Source organism: Phasianus colchicus, chromosome 12 (genome assembly GCF_987193195.1).
Source record: "Phasianus colchicus chromosome 12, bPhaCol1.hap1.1, whole genome shotgun sequence".
Taxonomy (NCBI): Eukaryota; Metazoa; Chordata; class Aves; order Galliformes; family Phasianidae; genus Phasianus; species Phasianus colchicus.
The window spans coordinates 5,968,281-5,990,797 of NC_143447.1; the positions used below are offsets into that span (position 1 = coordinate 5,968,281).

General features: G+C 37.2%; 1 protein-coding gene across 1 annotated transcript in view; it reads left to right on the forward strand.

Annotated features, from left to right (window-relative positions):
• The window catches only part of TRPM1 (transient receptor potential cation channel subfamily M member 1), a 93,718-nt gene that overhangs the window by 2,561 nt on the left and 68,640 nt on the right, over window positions 1-22,517 (forward strand). Inside the window, exons 2-4 of the mRNA XM_090148762.1 lie at window positions 6,212-6,267; window positions 6,448-6,556; window positions 12,934-13,063. Coding sequence (XP_090004888.1) covers window positions 6,212-6,267; window positions 6,448-6,556; window positions 12,934-13,063 — 295 coding nt within the window. The remainder of the gene's footprint in view (window positions 1-6,211; window positions 6,268-6,447; window positions 6,557-12,933; window positions 13,064-22,517) is intronic.

Consider the following 22,517-nt stretch of genomic DNA (forward strand, 5'->3'; position numbering starts at 1 on the left):
ATTGAAGACTTTTTTTCAGTGCATTTCTATTGTCCTGTTGCATATGAAATTGCTCACAGACAGGTGAGGAAAGTTGTTTAGAGTAGATCAGTAAGTAGGAATTTATTGACTAGATATGTGTGTATGTATGTGTGCAAACATGAACTGAATGTATTCTTTTGCACTTTCATGCTTTATCTCTTCTTGATCAAGAGCTCTTTAAGAATTGAGTAGATCAGCTTGGTAAGTTAGAGAGGCAGCAGTAGTGTGATGGTGGCCCAGGGAGGATCAGTTACTTTCCCATGCAGGGATCTCTTCTGGCACTTTTGCAGTGGTGACTTTACAGAGGTTTGCACAGTCTCCTTTTGGTGCCTCTTGCAGTATGTTTGCAGTAAAACATTACCACTGATGTCAACTCAGCATCTTGGTTAGTGTGTTTCCACAGGTATATCTGTTAGACTTATTATCTGGAAAGACTGGGCTGTGATTATTTTTATTAGTAACAACCCACAAGCATGTTTGGAAACATTAATATTATATAATTCTCTTAATTTTCCCTCTTCCTCTTTTCAGTCAGATGTTGATGTTCTGATTAAAGCATTAATACATTTCAATTAATTAGAGGAGAAGGAGTGAAAATAGTGACTTAACTGAGATGGTAGAATGGGCAGCTCCCAGAGACATGCAGACACTTCTGGGGAAGAGGTGTGATGAATGCACTAAAAAGGGCATTTTTATGAGGAAGAGGATGTTCCCAGATGTACTTGATTCCCCAGATGCAGATGGTCGGAAGCCACTGACTGGGAAAGAAGTAGTTTGATGATGCTGAGCAGGGAGCCAGCACCCGTTTTGTAGTGTGGTGCTCTGGTGACTGTGGTGAAAAGAGACTACCAGGAGGAGAGCAGTAAACTAGTTACATTTGCAGTTAAACAGTCACCAGCTGCTGTATTCATGTGTAGAGAAATACAGTGAGTATGCTGTTCCTTCTCAGAGTTGCCCCAGTTCAGAGCTTCCAGTTGCTTGCAGTTTGCACATAGTATTTATCTGCCCGTCAAAGGGAGGATGTCCCACTGCCAGCAAGGCATCTTTGTGCTGACATGCAGAATTTCTCCCTTCTGGAAGCTGTCTGCACTGCTTTTGCAGTGAACTCATAGAGTCTGTAAGAGTCTTTAGTCTAACAGTGTTCTGCTGTCTTTTAAATATGTTTTGTTGTGGTTTTTTTTTTTTCTCCCATAGATGTACGCAGTGTAGTTTAAAAACTTGCTTATAGAGCTCTTGCTTTATGAAACCAGGTCAATTCAGTGGTGCAGCAGAAAATGCACCGGTCACTGATATAGCCACGATCTGGATGGTCTGTTCAACAGATACAAGTTTTGCACATGGGAGTTTTTCCCAAGTTAGTGAGTAAACATACAGTCTTAGCTGACTGGAGAAAGATTAGTTTACATCTGAGGGCTTAACCTATGACATAGACTAATCTTGATGTGATCCTATTACCGCAAGGTCAGGTGGGATTTTACCAGTGTTTGATTGCCTAGGTTTGCTCATTTGACTCTAACCTGGGTAGTTTGGAGCTTTTTTTTTTTTTTCTTTATCCATGTCTCTGAGACTCTGTAGTCAGGAGAAGGAGAAACAATCCCAACCACAAAAATCTAAGGAGATTGACAATTAAAGGGTAATATAAAAGGAAAGATAGAAACCTCTACCCCATTATGTTATCCCTTTATCAATGTAACATTAAAATATAGAAAGTAGCAAAGAAATTCCGCCATCATCTGTCAGATTTCTGGAGATTTGTGTAACGTGAGTTGGTCCCTAGGTTGTGATAAATGTTCCTAGTGGAAACAGATAACATGTAACTGAAGGAACTGGGAAAGGTGGGAAATTGCTGCAGGACATAGGGCTGGGTCGTGTTTCTACTGCAGCTACTTTCCATTTGCTTCTTAGTGTAAGACAGCATGGCAGGCTGGTGGCTGTTATGTTTAGGTCTTGCTGGTAGTGATCTGTAGCTGAGAATAGAAGCTTTTTGTTTCCAGTGGTCAATGGCACCTCTCACCTTTGAGCGTGAGCAGAATGTAATTTTCTAATGAGCTGATAAGAGGGGTAAGGTGCCTGTGGGAATGTATGATATTCAGCTGTCCCCAGGAAATCAAGACAAAAGCTCAGGGGTTTTGTTCTGCTCTTCTATAGAGATTATCAGCAAAAAGCACAATCACATTTATTATCTAGTGTTTGGTAGACAGATGTGTGTAATGGATTTTTCTCCTAATTGGCTTCTTAGTATCTCCATTAATATAATTAGATTCCACTACTTTGAAGCACTTTTCCTAACAAATTTCTGTCAACAGAAAGCAAAGAACTGCAATCAGAATTCATCCATTGAAAAGCTAAAACTTGGTGTACTGTCACAAGCCTCAGTGAGCTAAGCAATGAGAATAAACGAGGATCAGCAATACAACAAGAGGTGCTAAGCTCTGCCAGATGAGACCATCTAGGAGATGCTGATTCATTACTTACTGATTGATGTGTGAGAGATTACAGAGCTGTGTTACCTAACTATCATCTGAGACAAGTAAATTTAGCAGTAAACAGGCCTTCCAGTTCTAGAGATAGAATGCAGGAGTGGGATCAATCCTACTGTATTTATATTCATCTTCCTTTGTTCTTACGTCTGCTGATACATGAACTCTGAAATAAAATGTTTGGTTTGTGTAGACTACTGTTGACCCTCTTAAGTGAGCAGTCCATTAGCAGCTGGGGAGATGACGTTCCCAGCTAACAACATCTTTTTATTTTAGTAAGTTTCAGTAATGTTGGCAAAGTACTTATTATCAAATTTATCAACATTCTAAAACTCATTGCTATGAAGAACTTGTGGAATCATCAATTCAGTTGAGAATGCTCTGTGAAAATACAAGGACTATTTGCTCAAGTATTTTGCAAACAAAAAACATACTTCCATCTGTCCAAGGACTCCAAGTGATTTTACAAATTTCAGGGAGATTTAAATGTTTGCTTCTTTTATTCTGATAGAGAAACTTGCACTTTAATCCCATAGAATATTAGTCGTGGCCAGGACGAGAGGGGCAGAATCAGATATTTACACCTGTGTTTTATGTTCAATTCTGACTTGTTGCTGATCTGTATTTCATATTCTCATTCTCTTTATATAAAAAATATCACTTATCCCTCCAGGTCTTCTCTAATAACATTGGAGAATTGACATTACTTAGATCAAATTTATGTTATGTATATATTTGATTTTCTCATTTGAAAAGCAGTTTTCACAATCAGTGCCAACATGACTGTGTGTGATACCGGTACATTATGGTTTAGGAAAAGTCATGAGGCAATTAAATTCCTTTTCTTACAGTGGTTTGGTTTGGGTTTTTTTGTTTCTTTGTCTTTCAGGCAAAGATGGACATTTCAGCAGATCTGTAACCTTTTTATCAAGCTAATATAACGTAAAGGTTAATTTAATTTAATGTTAAATATTAGACTGTTTTAACTCTTATATTTTCCAAGGGAGGAAAAACAAAATAGTATTAGAAAATACTGTGCTTCACCTTCGAGAAAATGTATTTTACAGAATATCCACCAGATGGAGCTTATGATGCTTTAAAAACAACAACAAAAAAAAAAAAAAGAAAGGGGGAAAAAAAAATTCCTTGTAAGACACAAGCTGTGACTTAGCCAGATGGAGTTAAGAAGTACTCATCATTGAATATACCAAATGGATGTGGTACTTCTAAATATTTATTTGGCATTTCACAATGGAACATAATTCTATGAATAAAAAAACAGACTAGCATCTAATGGAAGGCAGTACTTTCCTGATGTAAAACTGGGAGTAATTAAATTACCGTCCAACAGTTTCTTCCTCAATCTCAGGAACCAATGGAGTACAGTAGATGGCTTTGTTTCAATGTTTAGGATGTTGCAAGTAAACAGATTTCCAGCTCTCCTGTTGCTCAGTCCTGTCTTGTTTCCCAGGGTAAGGAGTGGACTTCTGTCACCTTGTAGGTGTTGTCTTGAGATGGGGAGCAGAAGTAAGCTACTTGCTTCCAGATTTATGGGTTCACTCATTCAGTCCTGAAATCAGTGGAGTTTTGTGGACTGATATCTAATGATACAACTTCAAAACTTACTTATGTTTAAATTTTTTTTTATGGTTTGATTTTTCCATCTCTCTCCTTCACTGTCTTTTCAAGTCCTCTGTTACTAAGTGAGTAAGAGAGATTCTTTCAGTCTTTATTTGGTTGCTGGTAGACAATGAAACATTGTGAGTATATCTAACTAGCTTTGTTTGAAACTCCAGTATGGCATTGAAAAAAGTGACATACTGGATACTTAAATGATGACAATTTTTTGCTCAGCTAAAATGCAAAAGAAAAATCTTAAGGTTACTGTCATTGAATCCAATGCTCCTTTAAATCTGTGTAAAAACTTCCTTTGGTTTTAAGACTGTGATGCTGAAACTGACTGCGGCCTGTGTTTATACAGTATATAACTTTTATAATGGAAGCCTACCACCAGTGTTCAACAATTCTGCTTTTGAAATCAGTCCTTCTGAGCCTTGGATATAGGACTACAGTTCGCACCCACGGTGGATTCCTGGTGCTTCCACCTGGCTCCTGTTTGTTGTTACAATAAAAGGGCTATCATTCACTTTTTATTAAAGAACTTAAGTGACTGTGATAATGTATAGAAAGCCTAAACCTTGTCTCATATATAGGAGAAAAATTGTCCATGCTCATTTCAAAGGAACTGAACAGATACAGTCACGAATTCATCAGTTCCAGAGGTAAATTATACACACAGGAGAAGGAGCTTTTTTTACTCCTATTTATAACATTTAGTCACTTCCAATTGTAACTCCTGTTGTGTAATTATTCACATTAGGTTACTGTTCAAGACATGGTGACATTTTTCATCTGTTTCCATCAGCACCTGTCATGAACGGTTTAGAAGCATGTTAAATTGTGCTTTGAATGCAACATAAATAGTAAGCTGCTTTGCTTCCTGTAATGACTGAGAGTCTGTGAACTATTTACTTATAGCTCACCTAAATGAGTTTTAAATCACTGATAATGCAAGTTACTAGAGAATTGTTCTTCTTAAATACTTTTCTTTTTTCCTCCAGAGAATTCTGTATTTATTGAAACCTTTTTTTGGAAACATTCCTATTTTCCTCACAAGACTGAACCCCAGTAGTTTCACCACAAATGCTACTTTTATAGGAAATGAAATTTTTTTGTACAGGAATGTATCCACGTATTCCACCATAACACATTTCTTTTTGGCAGTCAGTTCAACCAGTTCTACTGTATTCTCAGGTTTGTGAGAAACTAACTGGGTCTGGGTTTAGTTCTACTAGTACTTGCATTAAATCCCAAACCTTGAATTTCCAGTATTTGCCCTGTAACTAACACAAATTGATTTTAATGAGGATCTGTCTCCGTTACTCATTTCTACATGGAAAAGCTTTACCTATGTCACTGGTGGAGAACTGATGAGTGAAGTAGGCTTCAGATAAAAGGTGTTGCTTTATCCAGATGGAAATATTTAACAATAACAGTGTTTAAATAAACCTCCAAAAATCAGCACTGATATCTTTAGAAAAGCTTTGAGGAAAGGGACAAAAAGACAGCATTCTTGTAAACCACAGATGGGTTTCTGCGAGAGGAATTATTTAGCACTATTTTCTTTTCTGAACTGGATACCTGATGTCATTTTAAATTTGGAAGAGCAGCTAGTAGCAAAGTACTCACTATGCCAACAGTTAGAATGCTTGGTACTAGTTCAGTGCCTAGGTGCACAAACCAGTAGAACCAAGCACTGTGTAGATGTACTGTGTAGACAGAGATTGTTTTCACTCTCCTGGTACTGTTCTGTACTTTTTCATATACATATCAAAGAAATAAATAAATGTGGAAAAAGAATTTCAGATTTCCTTTTCCCCATCATCTGCCCACAAAATAATTTATGAACTCTGCAGTACATTTACATTTAATCTCTAGTAACCTGGCATCTGAACTCAGCATTCAAACTGGATCACTGCTGTCTTTATTTTTTTTTCTCCTGTAGGGCTTTGCTAATTCTGTTTTAGTATCACTCAATTGTCTCTTCACAGCTGTAAAGTTTAATTTGCATACAAAATCTTTTTAAATTATCTACATAGCCACGTGTTTTAAAAAAACAAAAGACAACAAATGCATTTTTCTTTCCCCAGCTGGGGACTGGGATGCTGCCAGGATGTGACAAGTGATTCCTCAGAGCACTCCCAAGGTGATTATATGTGTGCCACCAGTCACTTGGATTGGGAATTGAACATGATGCAGTAGGGAAGGAATCCACTGTCTGGTTTTCACCTTTTTGAAAACAGAAATAAGATGTCACACGTCAGTTGTCTGAATTTTGTTGTGTAAGTTAAGTGACATTTAAAATCCAAATATTTTTTTTGCCTAGGTTACAACAGCATTGTTTTGAAGATATGTAGTTTACAGAAAAAGACATCAACTTTTCTTCACCCAGCAGATACCAGTCCCCAGCAAACTTCATTGTACTCATTCTCATGGTAGGTAACTGCTGCTGAACAGTATTCTGTCTATACTTCATTTTAGGGGTAGAAACTAAAGAATCAAGAGCAGTTGAAACATGTAATGGCTGAGACCTACAAATGAAATAAAACAGGTACATTAGTATAAAACTGGGCTGTGTGAACTCTTGGAGGGGTTTGAAGACATGGTGCTCTCACTGTGAGTTTTGTTGTGCACAAGAAGCTATATACGATTTTTATAGAACTTGATGTAAAAGTTTCTACATGCACTTCATTTCAGTTGCAGTTATTCAGAGCTAAGCCAGGTGCCAAGCTCTGTATTGCAAGATTATGAATCTTTTTTGTTTTTTGAAAATAATAAGACTAGCAAACCATCACGCTTCCAAGGAGAAACATCATAATTTCATGAATTTCTTAAGTATCTTCAAAATACGAAAATTCAGAATTTCTGTATTTTGCCTATTGCATTTAGGGTTGTATAACTTTGGAATTTTTTGTTTGTCTGGTTTGGTTGCTAGTTCCCCTGCATCCCTAAACTCTTCAAACTTGCTCCTTATTTAAGTCTTATTCAGATTAAAGCTAAGATGAGAAATAATAAGCTTGCCTATATTGTGAAAAAAACGGGTTTGAATTCTGAACTTAATGTCATCAACTGACCAGAAAGAAGGAAAGGGGTTTTGAAACTGAATGACAATAGTTATAGTAGTAGAGCTGTATGATAATAATCAAGTATTCAAGCTTGTGGATTTTTTTTCATCCCCTAGTGTCTCTCATCATCTGGAGCTCAACATCTTTCTCTGTAGTTTGGTATTAAGTAACTGTACCATGCTGTGGAGCATTACCACTGACTGTTCTGCATTTCTGTTGGACAGATTAGTGTCATTAGGTTCTATATTTCTCTGTATCCCTCCCTTTCTTCCCTCATTCTTTATGTGTTAGATAAAAGTGAAAAGTACTTACAGCACAAATGCAGAAGCATTCAAAAAAAACAAAAAAGAAAAATTTAAAGCCTAATTATTTCATTTTTAGTAAACAAAAAAATTTAGTTAAATCCAGGTAAGTATGTTTTTTCTAAAAGCAGTAGATTTCATAATGGACCGTGGTTTTGCAGCAGACATTTTGCTTCTTTTGGCTAATAATGAGACTTAGCAGTTAGTTCATGGCTTTCTGTTTTTAGTACATAAAAATAATGCACTACTTTGGTCTATGTGATTCCCTGTCAGTGAATCACAATATGTAGATGTTGGGAATGAAGAAGGCTGAAAAAATGTTTCAGTATAAGGAAATGAGAAAAGTAGGATAATGCTGTTTATTAGACCACTGAGAAGTCTGTGTAACTAAACAGCGATATTCTTTCAAATGTTAAAAAGATTGTTACTGTTTGAAGTGCTCAAGGCTCCAGAATAAGGTGTGCTAGTACCTAGTTTTGTTTTCCGGATCATCTTTCAAAACTGGATTTACTGTGGCAAAATGCCTGATTTGGAAATCAAATGAATTCATCAGACAAATTTCTTGCTTCTTTCCTTTAAATTGATGGTAGAATGTTCTTCACTTTCTGCTCCATCTCATTTCAAATGGACCTTCCATCTTCTACTGTGAAGAAACTGTAAGAAGCTTCCCTGCAGCTTTTTATATATACTATAATGAGGAGAAAAAGAAAAAAGAAAAAAAAAAGATTGGAAGAGGCTGGATTTTTGAAAGTAAAAAGTATGTTAAATAACTAAACTGGCTCTGAAGCCAGCCTACTCATAGGGAGTATATTAATGGGATTAATAGGATCAAATATTCTTGGAGAGTAATTTTGATGTTTCAATTTATTTTCAGACTGGGAGAGTAGCAGGTTTATCCTGCTGGTAACTGAAAAACAGGTGGGTTTCTGAAGATTTGAAAGTCTTTAATAATGGGTAGTTTGCAGCACCACAGTGATTTCAGACTACCTTGGCATACATGTCCTCCTGCAGGAAAACTCCTGATGAAGAAGATTGATTTGTTTGTTGGGACACTTGTCCAGATACTTTGGTCACAGACTTTGAAAGTGAAGTATCTTGCTAACAGTGAGATTTTCTGCACTTAATTGCTCTTTTATGGGTATGCATAGTTTTGGGTTTTTCATAATTTATTTGCCAATTGATTTGTTGTTGTTTTTTTTTTTTTTTTCCCAATATACTGAAGGTGATTGACAGGCATGTACTTTCATGTCCCAGGTTATTTAGATACAGAACCAGTTTAAGGGTCTTTCACTTCCCTGCTGTGCCAGATTCTCATCCATTGCCAGCCACATCCTGTTGCAAGAGATTACCACTTTTTCCTCCTCCAGTGCTAATTTAAACCAGATCATTACACAGATCTGATTTAGACCACGCAAGCTGTTAAATCAGCTCAACTGATGAAGTGGAAAACTCCAAGGAGAGACAGGAACCTTCAGCAACAGTGTTTGTTTAAAGGGATTGCTAATGTGAGACCGGTCCTAAAACTACAAGCTGTTATGGAAAATCGATTAAACTTGTGCTTCTAAATCCTGAGAGCTGATGAAAATGCCAGCGTGGTGCATGTTTCCATTCCTTTAGTATAGTGGGGTCCACCTCCACAGTGCTAAATAAGCACAGCGGGTACTAGAACATCAGCAAAACTTAGTTGCCTGATTTTTCAGCTGGGGTTAGTATTTAGCAGTTTCTGTTTCATTGACTGTTGATGGGCTTTCACCAGGCTCTTGGAAGGTCTCCTGCTGCAGGTGACTCCTCATGCTGGTGAAAATCCAGCATGATCCTTAAAATACATTAAAAAGAGTGTACAGGAAGCTTCAGGAAAAAAAAAGTCCTAGAATCACAGATCCAAGACAAAAAAGTGAATGAATTTGTTATTCACATTTTACATTGTATCCTGGAGAAGAGAATCATATTCTGAATTTCTGCATTCTGCATCACAAAATGGAAGAACATTAACTGATTAAAAAACTGTGTCCAGTTTTGGGCCCCTCACTGCAGGAAAGACATTGAGGCCCTGGAACGTGTTCAGAGGAGGACAACAAAGCTGGTGAGGGGTCTGGAACACAGGCCATATGAGGAAAGGCTGAAGGAGCTGGGAATGTTCAGCCTGGAGAAGAGGAGGCTCAGGGGAGACCTCATTGCTCTCTATAACTTCCTGAAGGGAGGTTGTAGTGAGCTGGGGGTTGGCCTCTTCTCTCGTGTCATTAGTGATAGGACCAGAGGGAATGGTTTCAAGCTACGGCAGGGGTGATTCAAGCTGGACATTAGGAAGTAGAAAGGGCGGTCAGGCACTGGAATGGGCTGCCCAGGGAGGTGGTGGAGACATTGACCCTGGAGGTGTTCAAGGAAAGACTGGATGTGGTGTTGAGGGACATGGTTTAGTGGGAGCTATTGGTAATAGGTGAACAGTTGGACTGATGATCTTTTAGGTCTTTTCCAACCTTGGTGATTCTATGATTCTATGATTAAGTAAAAGGCTTAACAGCGATTTTGACACCCATGATGTCGTCTTGTAGCAAAAATGGCCCTGTGGATTTTAACTTCAGTGTTTAGAGTTTTCTTAAAATGGAGCATGTGAAAATAAAGACAAAATGAGGAGTAGCTGAGAAATGAAAGAAATTGGTTACAAAAATCAGTTTTAACTTCCTTTTCCCTAATAGTTTTGGTTTTCTTTTGTTTCATTCTAGGCATCTGTAGGTAGCTACCTGCTTCTGGTAGCAGGATTGTTTATTTGAGAGCTGGCAGCTCTCTGAAGATGAATTTTCAATGGGAGTTGAAGATAAACTTTTTACAGTCAAGTTGTCATACCCACTTACAGAACTGAAATGAATTGTCCAACTATTTCATATTTTGTTTTACCAAGTGAGAAAAACAGAAAGGAGCACAGTCCTCATGCTACAGCACTGGGATCACATTCTTGTACATTAGAGCATGACAGATGTTGCCTATCCCAGGACAGATCTTCTTACTATTTCTATTTAAATAAAATAAAATTTTAAAAAGCCCCAAAGTCTCTCTTCTGTGTTCAGTGTTTGCTGGGCAACCTTTGTATTTTAGCCAGCTGAAGTTCTGGACCTTAAAGAGAGTGAATTCTCACACAGCAAGATTCAGTTGCTGAGTAAGAATCATTTAATCTTCAGTCAGCATGTCTCATTTTTGTCTTTTAGCAAAATACCATTTGTCATCTCCTGAGTAATGCATCCCAATATCAGTTCAGGAAATTGTGCTGCTGGAATATGATGCCAGTTTGTGAGGCAACATCACAAACAGGGACAAGGATGCACCTCAGCTTCATTCATTGCATCTGGACATGTGTAGTGCCAAAATAATAATAGTAATAATAATAAAATAAAAATTTGCGTAAGAGCTTTGAATTATTTTTTTTTTTTTTACTCTTTGACAGCATTTATAATGGATTTGTTTAAACTACATTACAAAAGAAAAGTGTTCTCCCTACTATGACTCCAAGCATGAGCTATTATCTGAATATTTTTCAGGTTTATTTATAATTAGCAAATAAGATGCTAGATCAGGAGGATGTACTGTCAGCTCATGAAACCTATTACAGCTGATAGGACTCACTGCTGTGACATTTACCACAATCTGAGAATATGCTTCAGAATGTAGTAATCAAAAGTAAATTTTTGTGGATGAAAAATGCAGGATTGGATAAATCAAGTTCTGGTGTAAATAGAATTCCTCAATTATAACAGTGTAGAAGACTGTACAGTAATTGCAATGCTTTGCTGCTAAGTGACCAGATATAATGGAGAGACTCTTTTTGGAGAGCAATTCTGTGTGGAATTTACAAGGCTTTTACTATTTACAAGGAATTTACTATTTCATGAAGTAGCCTGTCTGATCACTATTTCCTTTAAGATTATTCTGTTTGTATTCTTTCATCTCCTTAGTAGAGTTTTATATTGTATTTGCTAGCTTCTACTTCATTCTTGTTAGGTGAAGCCAAGCTTTGTCTTAAAACAGTCATCTTTCAGCTGCTAACAAAAATCTTGTCAAAAATGCTTATTTTCCTTGGTTTTGCTTGAGTTTAAAGAATTGTTAGAAAGGAAGACCTCCTTTGTTATGCTGTAGTATCTGTGCTCTCCTCTTTGTGTTCAGCTAATCCAATCCCCAAATTATTTGAACTAATGTAGGAAGTGATTCTCCTGCAGAGAACACAACTTTCGCTTACTCATTTCTCAACAAAACTGTAGCCAGCTATTTGTCTTTCCCAGCCTGGGACATCCAATTTCAGTTTCTTGATTATGGCAGTGTTGACCAGGAGATCAAAATAAATGCAGCTTGGTCCATCAACTTCTTCCAGTTCCATATTGTTTTGTTTTAGGTTTGAACACGTTAATTTTGGCCTCCTCAAGCCAAGTAGAAGCAGTGTGCCTGGCACCCACTCCATCTTTGCAGAGGTACAAAGTGGTTGAAGCTAAAAACCCCAAGTAAATGAACGGTATGATTGTGCAACTCCTTTGTGTTATGGATATTTCCTTACAGACACAACCAGGCATGTATATGTCTGAAATGTCCCTCTTGATTCTCTGTGCTCTTGCCTATGTTCTTCTTTAAAGCAAACTCTCTTACAGATTCCTTACTCTGAGAAAACAAGTCTTTTTGGAGCCAGTTAGATAAATCCTAGTTGATAATAATTCCACTGGTCTTTTAAAGCACCTTGCCTCATCCTCATTTCTTGTTTATTCTTTAATAACTGCCTCCTTTTGCTTTCACTCTGCGTATTTGGGCATAATAGTACTAAATATATGAATGGAGGTATTCATAGAAATCTGTAAATATAGTACACAGCACATTTTGTCACAATCCATATGCCCTAATTGTCTAAAATCTAACTTGTGATCTTATGGGTTGCTTTCTTTTAAAACCTTAGCTCTACTGTAGGCACAGTCTCCATCAGCAGTTACCCTTCAGTATCGCACAAAGCCTGTAACCTATAGTCTGCTGAGGACCATCTGCTCTTTTCATGTGCCTTTCTACTGATACCAAAATAATTTCCATCTGACTGCCCTGTGCTTTGCACAAATAAAAACCTTTTGGGCTGCTGCTTCTAAAGTAGATTTACCTTCAATCACCATTTATTAAATCTCTGTCCATTAAAAACCATAGCTTGCAGAAGCTGCGTGCATTAAGCCTGATTATAGAGATGGTAGAGAGAAGAGGGAGGGGGACAGCAGTACATTGCCTTGTTTTTCTACTTGTCTAGGTGGCTGGTAACATTGGTGATAGGGTGCGTGTCAGAACAGGAGTCTCATTTCTTTGAATTTGTTTTATGCCATCTGCGACTGTTTTTATTTAAGATTTAACTTAATGATTGTTGGTCTTGGGAAAAAGACTGCTCAGACTGTATGACTAAAATCAGAGTTTTCTTTGGTGGTGGGGTACTAGGTTCCTTATGGAGGGTAAGGGCCAGGGGACTATGAAGGGAAGAGGAGGAAAGTTCACAGGTTCCTTACGGAGGATGAGCAGCTCCTTCAAACGTACTTCATTTAAAGGCTCAACATCTGGATCACAAAAGGTAAGCCTGCAATTACCCAAATAGCACAAGGTGAGGGAAGCAGCTGGAGACACACTGTTTGTTTGCTCTTTATTTTTTAAAATATCTGGTATCACTTTAAATGAGAATGATTCTCTTTCCTTCTGTGCTTTTTTAAGTTCCAAAGGTATTCATCATGTTCATTGCTTTGGTTCTGGCAATCGATCCTATCCTTCCTATGGGAGTTCATTCACAAGTGCACGCTGTATTAAGGATCTTTGTGATAAGTATCACCAAATAGGACTAGCCCAATTATTCTTTATGTAGGCAAAAAGATATTTTAATTTCTGATATTTGCTGCTTATGCTAAGTTTAGATGCAATCAATGAGAAATCCGATAGGGTGTATAAAGGGTTTTGATGAGATTCACTGAACATCTGCAGCAGATAGACTATACTATATACAGTTTGTGGTTAGATCCTGCGCTTTGCAGTATATGAATAAAAAAGTCAAGGAGGGAAAAAGACAGATGAATGCTGCTATGTACTCTCACTCTGTTCTTGTCATAAGCTTACTAGTTGTAAAAGAATATTAAGGCTTTTCGGTAACCAACGAACCACTCAGATTTTAGCTGTGAAGGGATTTTGAATATATCTTTTGACCATGGATTGATGGATTCATTTGGAACAAATGTAGACTTAACTTCAACTCGGAATTATGTAAATTGCACCTCAACTGACCTTTCTCAAATTGACTCCATTCAAATAATGAGAAGTAGATTTATCTTCTCTTCTAACCCCTCCAGACCTCTTGCCTTTAATTTCTGCTGATCATCGTAATGCTAACATGACGGATTCTAATTAGAAGGGTGAAAGTAAGTTTGAAAGAGTAAAATTGAGGGAAGAAAATGTCTAGCAGCGTCCTGGGGGGAATGTTACTGCCACAAGCAACTAATTATCTGTTACAATGTTAGAAACAAATTCTTCTATACAATATGAAATATTGGCCATTCTATTACTGCAAAAATGGCTATGTCTGGTCTGTGGAGACTTTTTCAGCAGAGATTGGTGGTCATGGGCATCACAAGATGAACAATAAGTGATGAGTAGGGATAAAATCGCTGTAACAGTCTTTATAAAATATCTAGGACTGTATCTCTTCAGTCTGCTGAAGAGACTGTCATCAATTTGCATGTAATGTCCATAATATAGGCCATATTACAGATGCTGAGTGCTAGAAAAAAAAAAATAGTATTTCAATTGAAACTCCTTGTTCCCAGGCCCCTAGCACATTTTAAAGATACAGAAAAAGCTCTAAGCATTTCCAATGGGTTCATTTATTTTTTCTCTGCTGATAGGTGTAAAAGTACAGTGGCAGGTTATGGTGCCAGCTGATACTTAGCTGAAGAGTTGCATTACTTGCACCATTACTTCTTCAGATATCTAGTGGCTGTGTAAAGACTGTGAAATAGCAGGCTGTCCTCCAAGACATTTCCATTCTCATGAACAACTGTATACTGCTTGTTTTGCCAACCAGATAACTTCAGACATTAACAGTAGTTCTCACACTGTTAACTTTATAGTGTAATACAAAGGAACAATTATAAAGAAAACGAAAGATTGGAATATCTTCTTTAAAATGTTCTTTTCTCTATTCATTGTCGCAGATCATATAGTAAGAAGTCCATAATGTATGCATAGTGCTCCAGCTACAGTCATCTTCTTTTTTCATGTTCACAAGTCTACCTGCCAAGAATACAGACTGTTGTTTCCTGAATGGAATAAAGTCAGAATGAAAAACCAACATGAAAATTGCTTAATCTTGTCCCTTTACTTGTGTTGGTAAGACTAGACAAAGAAAGGCAGAAGGAACTCCATGCAGTTTTTGTTTTTCATAATGAGGCTAGATCTGTGTGGGTTTTTTTAAGTCATTTTTCAAAAGCTGCAAATTCCCTTCATGTCTTACTTGTTACAGTCTTTCTAATTCTTTTGTTGTTTCTTTAGACAAGATATCAGGAAGGAATTCTTTACTGTGAGGGTGGTGGGGCACCAGAACAAGTTGCCCAGTGAAGTTGTGGATGCCCCCTCCCTGGAAGCGTTCAAGGCCAGGCAGGATGGGGCTTTGAGCAGCCTGGGCTAGAGGGTTGGAACTCTAGCAGGGGGTTGGAACTAGGTGATCTTAGTCCTTCCAACCCAAACCATTCTGTGATTCTATTTTCCTTCATGCTCATTTCCAGAAGGAAAACAAGCAATTTCTGTGAGAAAAAATATTATTTCTAGTTGATAATGGTTTTTTTGTTTATGTAACAGGCTGGGAGTGGTTCTTCTGAGAAGTAATGTCTGTTGGCTCTGAGACTGATTTTGCACTGTCAGCATACATGCAAGTAGAAGCCATCGTCTCTGGGAATAACCATGTTGTAGAAGGAAATTTGGGTGTTTTTTTGCTCAGGGAGAATGTTTTGCAGTGAATGTGAAGTTTTGCTAATTGTATAGCTGACAAGAAGGAATAAAACTAGTCTGGAATGTGTGTTTTACAGGGATTTAGTGCTTTTTGGATCCATCAGAAAAAACTCAGAGAGGAAATAGTTATATCTATACTATATGGCTAAACATACAGATTTGTAATGATAATTTCACCTATTTCTCCCTTTTACCATGAGTGGATGTTTTTCTGATGAGTGTGTAACAGTGTGGCCCAGGTGCATGATTTTGATGCTGTTTTTACTGCAGTTGGGCAGAATAGCAAAATAGCAAAAATATTTAAAATGTCCATCTCTACTCTGCTTAGCTTTCCCACGTGTTCCCCTGATTTTGATGGCAGTGCTCCAGAGGAAGATGGCGTTATTGAGCAGTTTTGCAGAAATGCCTATGGCTGCTTGCTCTGCAATTAAAGCCATTATTCTGTACCTTGGTGATCAAAGCTGTTGACAAAATGTACCTACAGTGATTCATTTTCTGTTCTTCTGAATAGAAAAACGTTTTATGGAAGCAGCTCTGCCTGTTATTTCTATTTGCATTTATTTTTTCTATGCTTGTAAATTATCTGCAACTATCTGTTTTAGGATCAACTTAGTACAAGATTTCCAGATGCTCAGATATAAGCTTTTATAGAGACACTAATGTATTTTTAGTTGCTTTATTGCTCACATGGTTATCTTTTGCAGTGCAAGAAAAAAAAAATGTCTGAATAAAATTATTGGATTTTATTTTTTTTTTTAAATTTTAAATGCGGTGTCTAATAATGTTATATACTCATATATTTAATTTTCTACATTTAAAAACTCAGCTTAGAAAATAGTATAATTGCTGTTATTACTATTTTAAAGGTATGACAGTGAATCATTAGAAAAGCTTTTGTGAACTACAAAGGGGGGAGGGTTCTTAGACCTTCAGACTAAGACAAATAATTTGTCATGTGTTTTGTAGATTAGTTAATATAAATCCCTTGAAGTTAGTTGCACATATTAAACTTACATTCCATGCTTTGTTTTCTTGCTTATGTTAATGTTTTCCAGTTGGAAAAAAAAAGATCAATAGGATGAATTTACATTCTGTTCCTGATCTCTCTATAAAGAAACTGTGATTTCCTTCAAATTACCATACCTTCTGATTGTTTATAAAAGTTTAGTTAACGGGTTTACTTGGAATTGTTGTGTGCAACTGTTTAATATTACAGTTATATATATATTATATAGATCACATGATAACAATGGAATCATTTTCACAAGCATTCCCTTACAGTATTTCAAACCTCTTTTTTTCCCCAGAATTTCTGCTGTGACTAAGAAATTCTTCTTCCACACGCATTTTAGCCACTGCCACATTGGCTCAGGAGATAAATGCTGTGGTGTTTTTATTTCACTTCAAGGAGTCAGATGACTGATGGAAGTGAGAAGGCAGTTTGTGATGTTTTAGAAGGAAGAATCTGCTGGCTCTTTTACTGAACCATGTTGCTGAATCAACAATGAATCACTTTAGAGTTGATTTGGTGTCTTAATGTTCCAAAGAAATTGGATGAGTGCATTGCAAGAAACGGTCTGTAATAGAGGATGTTAGAGAAGTGAGATCAGTGCCAGCTGATCTCAGCAGGAGTTGAAAATAAATCCTTTAACCCTCTAACCAGGATACACAATTGGCCAAGGGAATTATAAAGGTTTTGTTTTGCTGTGACACACAGTACAAAGGAAGAATATCAGTACTGTGGAGGACTTATCCAGTTTGAAATACAGTTCTGCTAGGAACCTGCTGTCCTGTAAACTGCTCAAGACTTCATTTTAAGGTACACGTTTTAGGAATCTCTTATTTGTTGCCAGGAATTGTTCATAAGGAGCTGAATCTGTATTCTGCAGATACAAGTCACAGTGTGGCTAGGCATGTGATACTGCAGTAAGCAACTTCTCTACAAGTCAATACACTGCAGACGTTCTGCAGGAGCAGATGGTGTGCGCATACGGCAAGAAATATGTGATCCGTAGCATGAAGGAATGGTTGCTGCAAAGGCATGGAAGCTTGCTGTTCAGGACAGGCTGTCAGCATGGAGTCAGAGATAACACTTCTTGCACTGCATTAGGTGTTAAAACTTCGTGTACTTCTATCCAAAACACTGCCTATGTGCAACTACTGTGTCGTGTCTTCCAGCAGTAAGAACGTCACAGATTTTGTTGGACATTTTACACTGGTATGTCTGGCCAAATGCTGTGTAAACACCAGAATTTCTGGCAAATGCAGACTGTCCAGCAGGATAAGATCATGTAATTGCAAGTGTCATGGTAGGTTTGGGGTCTAGCACTTAACATAACAATCATTTTCATATCTATCACATTTCACCCCCTTTTAAAATTTGAACAGAGTGTAAGTAATGTATACAGAAATGCATCTCTGAAAAATGGTATGTTATTAGCCTACTAGAAATGGTTAGGGCCGGGAGAGAGTTTTTTAGAGAAGATAAAATTGCTGAGCCAATGTAGGTCGGCAGGCTGCAATTGCAAGGCTAATAGGAAGCATTTCTGGACTCTGTTTTACTAGCCATGGCAGTGAAAGCAAGAATTTAGTACCAGGATTCCAAAGTGTTAGGAAAAAAACATGAAGATGACAAGGGAATAGTGGAAGAGCTTTTCTTTTTCATATTGCACATGAGCAGAGTCTTCAATTTTAAGGAATGATATGTTTGAAATATTCCCTAATGTTGGACTTTGAACATGAATAATTGATATTGATGAAACTAGTGAAAAGAACAGAATCCTCCCCAGAATTCACATGGCATGTACTGGATGTCAGGATTTTCCTGTCAATGATGTCTGATTTTTAGCAATTTGTGGTATTCTGACTAGCTGTTTATATGCCTTACTGGCAACTGTAGGATTCATCTGCTTCTGCGTCTTTCACAAGTGTGCTTCACTGACAACTTCCCAGCAGAAAGTACTCCAGTTCTGATTAGAACACCAGCTCTGCCATAGAGGATTGGTTCACACTTCACCTTTTGCTAGTGCATCTCCCCCTGAGTCCTGTCACTGAAAACCTGCAAACAAGCCTTAGTTCTGACGAGGGAAAATGAGAGAATGAGAGCAGAAGGTCTTGAGCTATTGCTTGTTTTGAATGTAGTTTTATAGAAGAAGACTGTCGTGTGTGTCTGCCTGCTAAAAACTGAAACAAATGTTCGTGTGCTGCAGAGCTCTCTGACTTTGAAATGTAAAGAGCAGCCAGTAGTTATTTAAGAATGCTTCTGAGATGGAGAGGGGATTTAAAGTAGCAGGAGAGATACAGAGTGTGACAGTAAGTGACATCCTGCCCTAGGTGATTACCCCTTTGTTTTATCTAGAAACAGTGTAGATAAAGAGAAAGGGATCTGCAGTAAAATAGCATCAGTTTGTATCTTGTATCTCATGTAGTGATTGTAGGTTAATTGACCTTGCAGTGACATAGGTTATGGTGATTACTGTTCTCCTGATTAGTTTAAACAGTCAACCATTGTTTTCATGAGAAGGACTTTCTAGTTTTTTTTTTTTTTTTTTTAATTTCAGTCTCTGCATTTGCAGCATGTACCAAAAGGGATGAAGATTCTTGTAATTTAGTCAATCCTTAAAACGCAGATGAAAAACATAAATGGCGGAGTATTGGAGCAATGAGAGAATATTGAAAAAGAGACAGATTATAGACCAGGTAGTGGATTGAATCAGCAGCTTAAATTCAGTTTTGTTACTAACTTTGCTATCCATTCTACTCTGTCAAATTGGGCAACTGGCTTTCCCTCTGCTTCTTGTTCTATCCTATGTCTCTTGTCCACTTTACAGAAATATTTTCAGTTGCACGTGGATTGCAATCTCTATTGCAACTTCCTTGGTATACACCAATGGAAAAGCTGGAGCTGGATAAAAGTAGCCTTTTTTTTCTGGGGAGCTAGGGAATAGTTCTTCTGGACATGTATCTCCCATTCGAGCCTCCATTTAACTAATCCGTGATGGTCGTTTGCTCATGCAAACTCTCTCCAGGGTTGCTAAACATCAATTTTTTCCTTGATATCTGTGTCTGCAATAAAGATACTCTTTCTCATTTTGAAAAATGGAAAATTAAGCTAAACCTTGGCCATCCAACAGGATAAAAAGAGATAGCTAAAATACATGAGCTAGATAAACAGTGAAAAGCAAAATCTCCAAACATCAGCAAGGAAAAGGGAGAAGAAAGAGTCATTTTTTCCTAGAACACAGTATGCAAAAGAGCATTCTTCCACATGGTGAGAAGGTGCAAGAGCACGTTTTAATCCTGTTTTTATGTTTTACAAGCTTTCCAGAAGATTGAATAAATAATGTCCACATTTTTAAATAGATTTTAATTACCCCATAGATAAACTGAGGTTTTCCAGTCAAAATAATTTGCTCATACACAAGGTAGAGAAGAATACAAATGAGAATCTTAAGTACATTCATAATGTATATAACTCGGATTCACTGCAACAACCTTTGGAGCAGAGACGTAAAAAGGCCAAATGGAAGATTTTACATAGATCGTTATCTTTTATGAAACCAGCTAACTGTCTGACCATCTTAACAGTAAAAACAGCTGATTATTCTCATGTTTTATCCTTTATGGTTGAAGATCTAGCTGTGGGCCAAACAAAACAAAATAAAAAGATGAAACCCATCCTCTTCATTTAATTAAAAGTAAGCAATGAGATGAACTGCTTAGAGGCTTATATTTGTGCCCCAGTTTTACTGCCTAATATGTACATAATCTTTTGTGCTGTGAATACCTCCATCTTCTCTTTCCTTTTGCTAGTTGTTAACAAGATGATTCTTGACGTGAAGCATGGAAGTGTCACTGTCAGGTTAGCCCATCTGTTTTAGAGATAGGAAGAATCCTGTAGACAGTCAATAGCAGGGTGAAATGGGAAAGCTGGTTTGTGCTGGGAAGTGACAAGAAGAGGAAAGTCAAATAATCACATTTTAAGGAACCTTTTCTTTGGGAGGAGTAAAAGAACAAGGAGTGCAAAATAATGTTCATCAGCAAATGAAGATGAGGGTGGAGAGTGTTAGAACAAGTAGCAGAGTCTGTGAAAGACAATTGTACATGCCATACTGTCAAAGATAGAGGCAGGTTTGGGAAGCATGGAGGGAGCTGAGCAGCTGAAGCAGATCAGGATCCCCAGATGAGGTATAGGCAGAATGAGGAAAAAAAGCCACTAGAACTTGCAAGTTTCGGGAGAGTGTGAAAGCAGTGGCTGCAGAGGAGGCAGTGTGCAAATTGCAATGAAGAGTGGGAGAACAGTGAATCATGCAACCCCAGACTAATGAGATTCTTCCTTCACCATTTAGGCTGCACTATAAAACTAGCACGTGTATGTTCTCTAAGACTTAACTACAGTCCCTGAGGGTGAAAAACAAAGGTACTCTGATGAACAGATGCAACATAATAGTGAGGAAGCTGAATGAACTTCACATTTAACAATATGAGGAGACTGCAGCTATAGAAAATGTAAAGTTTTTTGTGACAATGTCAACTGATTTCCCTACGGTAGCTAGTACAGTCTCTTCCAAAACTCAAGAAACTAATTAGAAGCTTATTTTTAATGGTGATTTTGTATTCCTTAATGGATAATTCTGGCCTTTTCTGCCAGTAATCTAACTATTTCTGGCAGAGTAATACTTGCTGTGATTTTAATAACATTCCACTGACATGTGATTCAACGGGACTTTCTATAGAGTCTGCAGAAGCATTTGGCTGTGAAATGTGTCCAACAGTGAAAACAATTCCTCCTCTAAAATCTTGGCTCACCTAACAGGGTTGTTATATTGCATTGGAAAATATTACGTTCAGTGTTGATTGTGTTTTGTTAAAATTCTGTTACAATCCTAAATAATCCTCACTAACACTCCATCAACTAGACCATGTTATCTGTTTTTAACTGGTTCATTCCCTGCTGCAAGAGAAAGGAAATTACATGGCCTTGAACTTTCCATGAGAGACCACTCATTATCAGTGGATATCCTTTTCTTTTGAAGTAAATTACAAACCGTAAAAGTGTTTTTTACAGTCACAATAAAAACTAACTAATCACTTGTTTTCTGTGATAAGCAGTGTCTTTTCTTAGTATAAGTGCCTTAGATTTGAAGGATAAAAATGAAGGTAATTTCACCACCTCCTCCTTTCTTCTACCCTCTTTCTGCAGATGTGTTGTGAAACAGTATCAGCTTGTATGATGTCCTCTTGGAAATGACATGAAAAGGCAGCCTTGTTGTATAAAGATTAATCTCTAATAATAGCACAGTAGAAGATGTAACAGCTGGTATGGATTAATATTCCTTAATATCTGCTTTCATGTGATTAATAGCTGTATGGCTTAAGCTTCTACCAGCAGAAAGCAAACAGTGCTTACTAAGCTCCAATAAATATATTATTCGCAATTTTTTTTTTTAACAGAATAGACATTTAAAAGTAAAATGCTCTTTCTTTAACTTTCTCTATGTTTCCTGGCTGATTTTTATTTCTGCCCCTTACCAATTTTTCTCTCACAGGTCATGTATTACAAATGTTTATTACAACATTTGTTCAGTGGCTCATCCTCTCATTTCTTATGCAAAGTACTCAAAACTATTCATGACATAATTAAGCAGTAAATCATTACCTTTATTCGCTAATTCATTTATTGTGTTGTACATCAATTCACAGGTAAAGATGAATGCTTTAGGTTTTTGCCTTGATGTTCACGTTATCTAGTAAATATCTAATCTGTTGCTATGTTTTCAGTAGAGATTTTAATATTATGTTATAGAAAAGCAAAAACTCGATGAGTCTGGAACTGATGAGCTACAGGTAAATTCCAAAGCTTTTTGAAAAAATTAATCAGCGCATGATTAACTGGGTCAGTGCTCATAGAGTGCGTGCTGTTTTCAAGTTACATGTTTATCACTTAGTAATTGGCCTAGGTTCCGTTGAAGTTCGATTCTCCCAAATGTTTTCCAATTACGGAGATGAATTTGCTCATATAACTGACAATAGAAAAT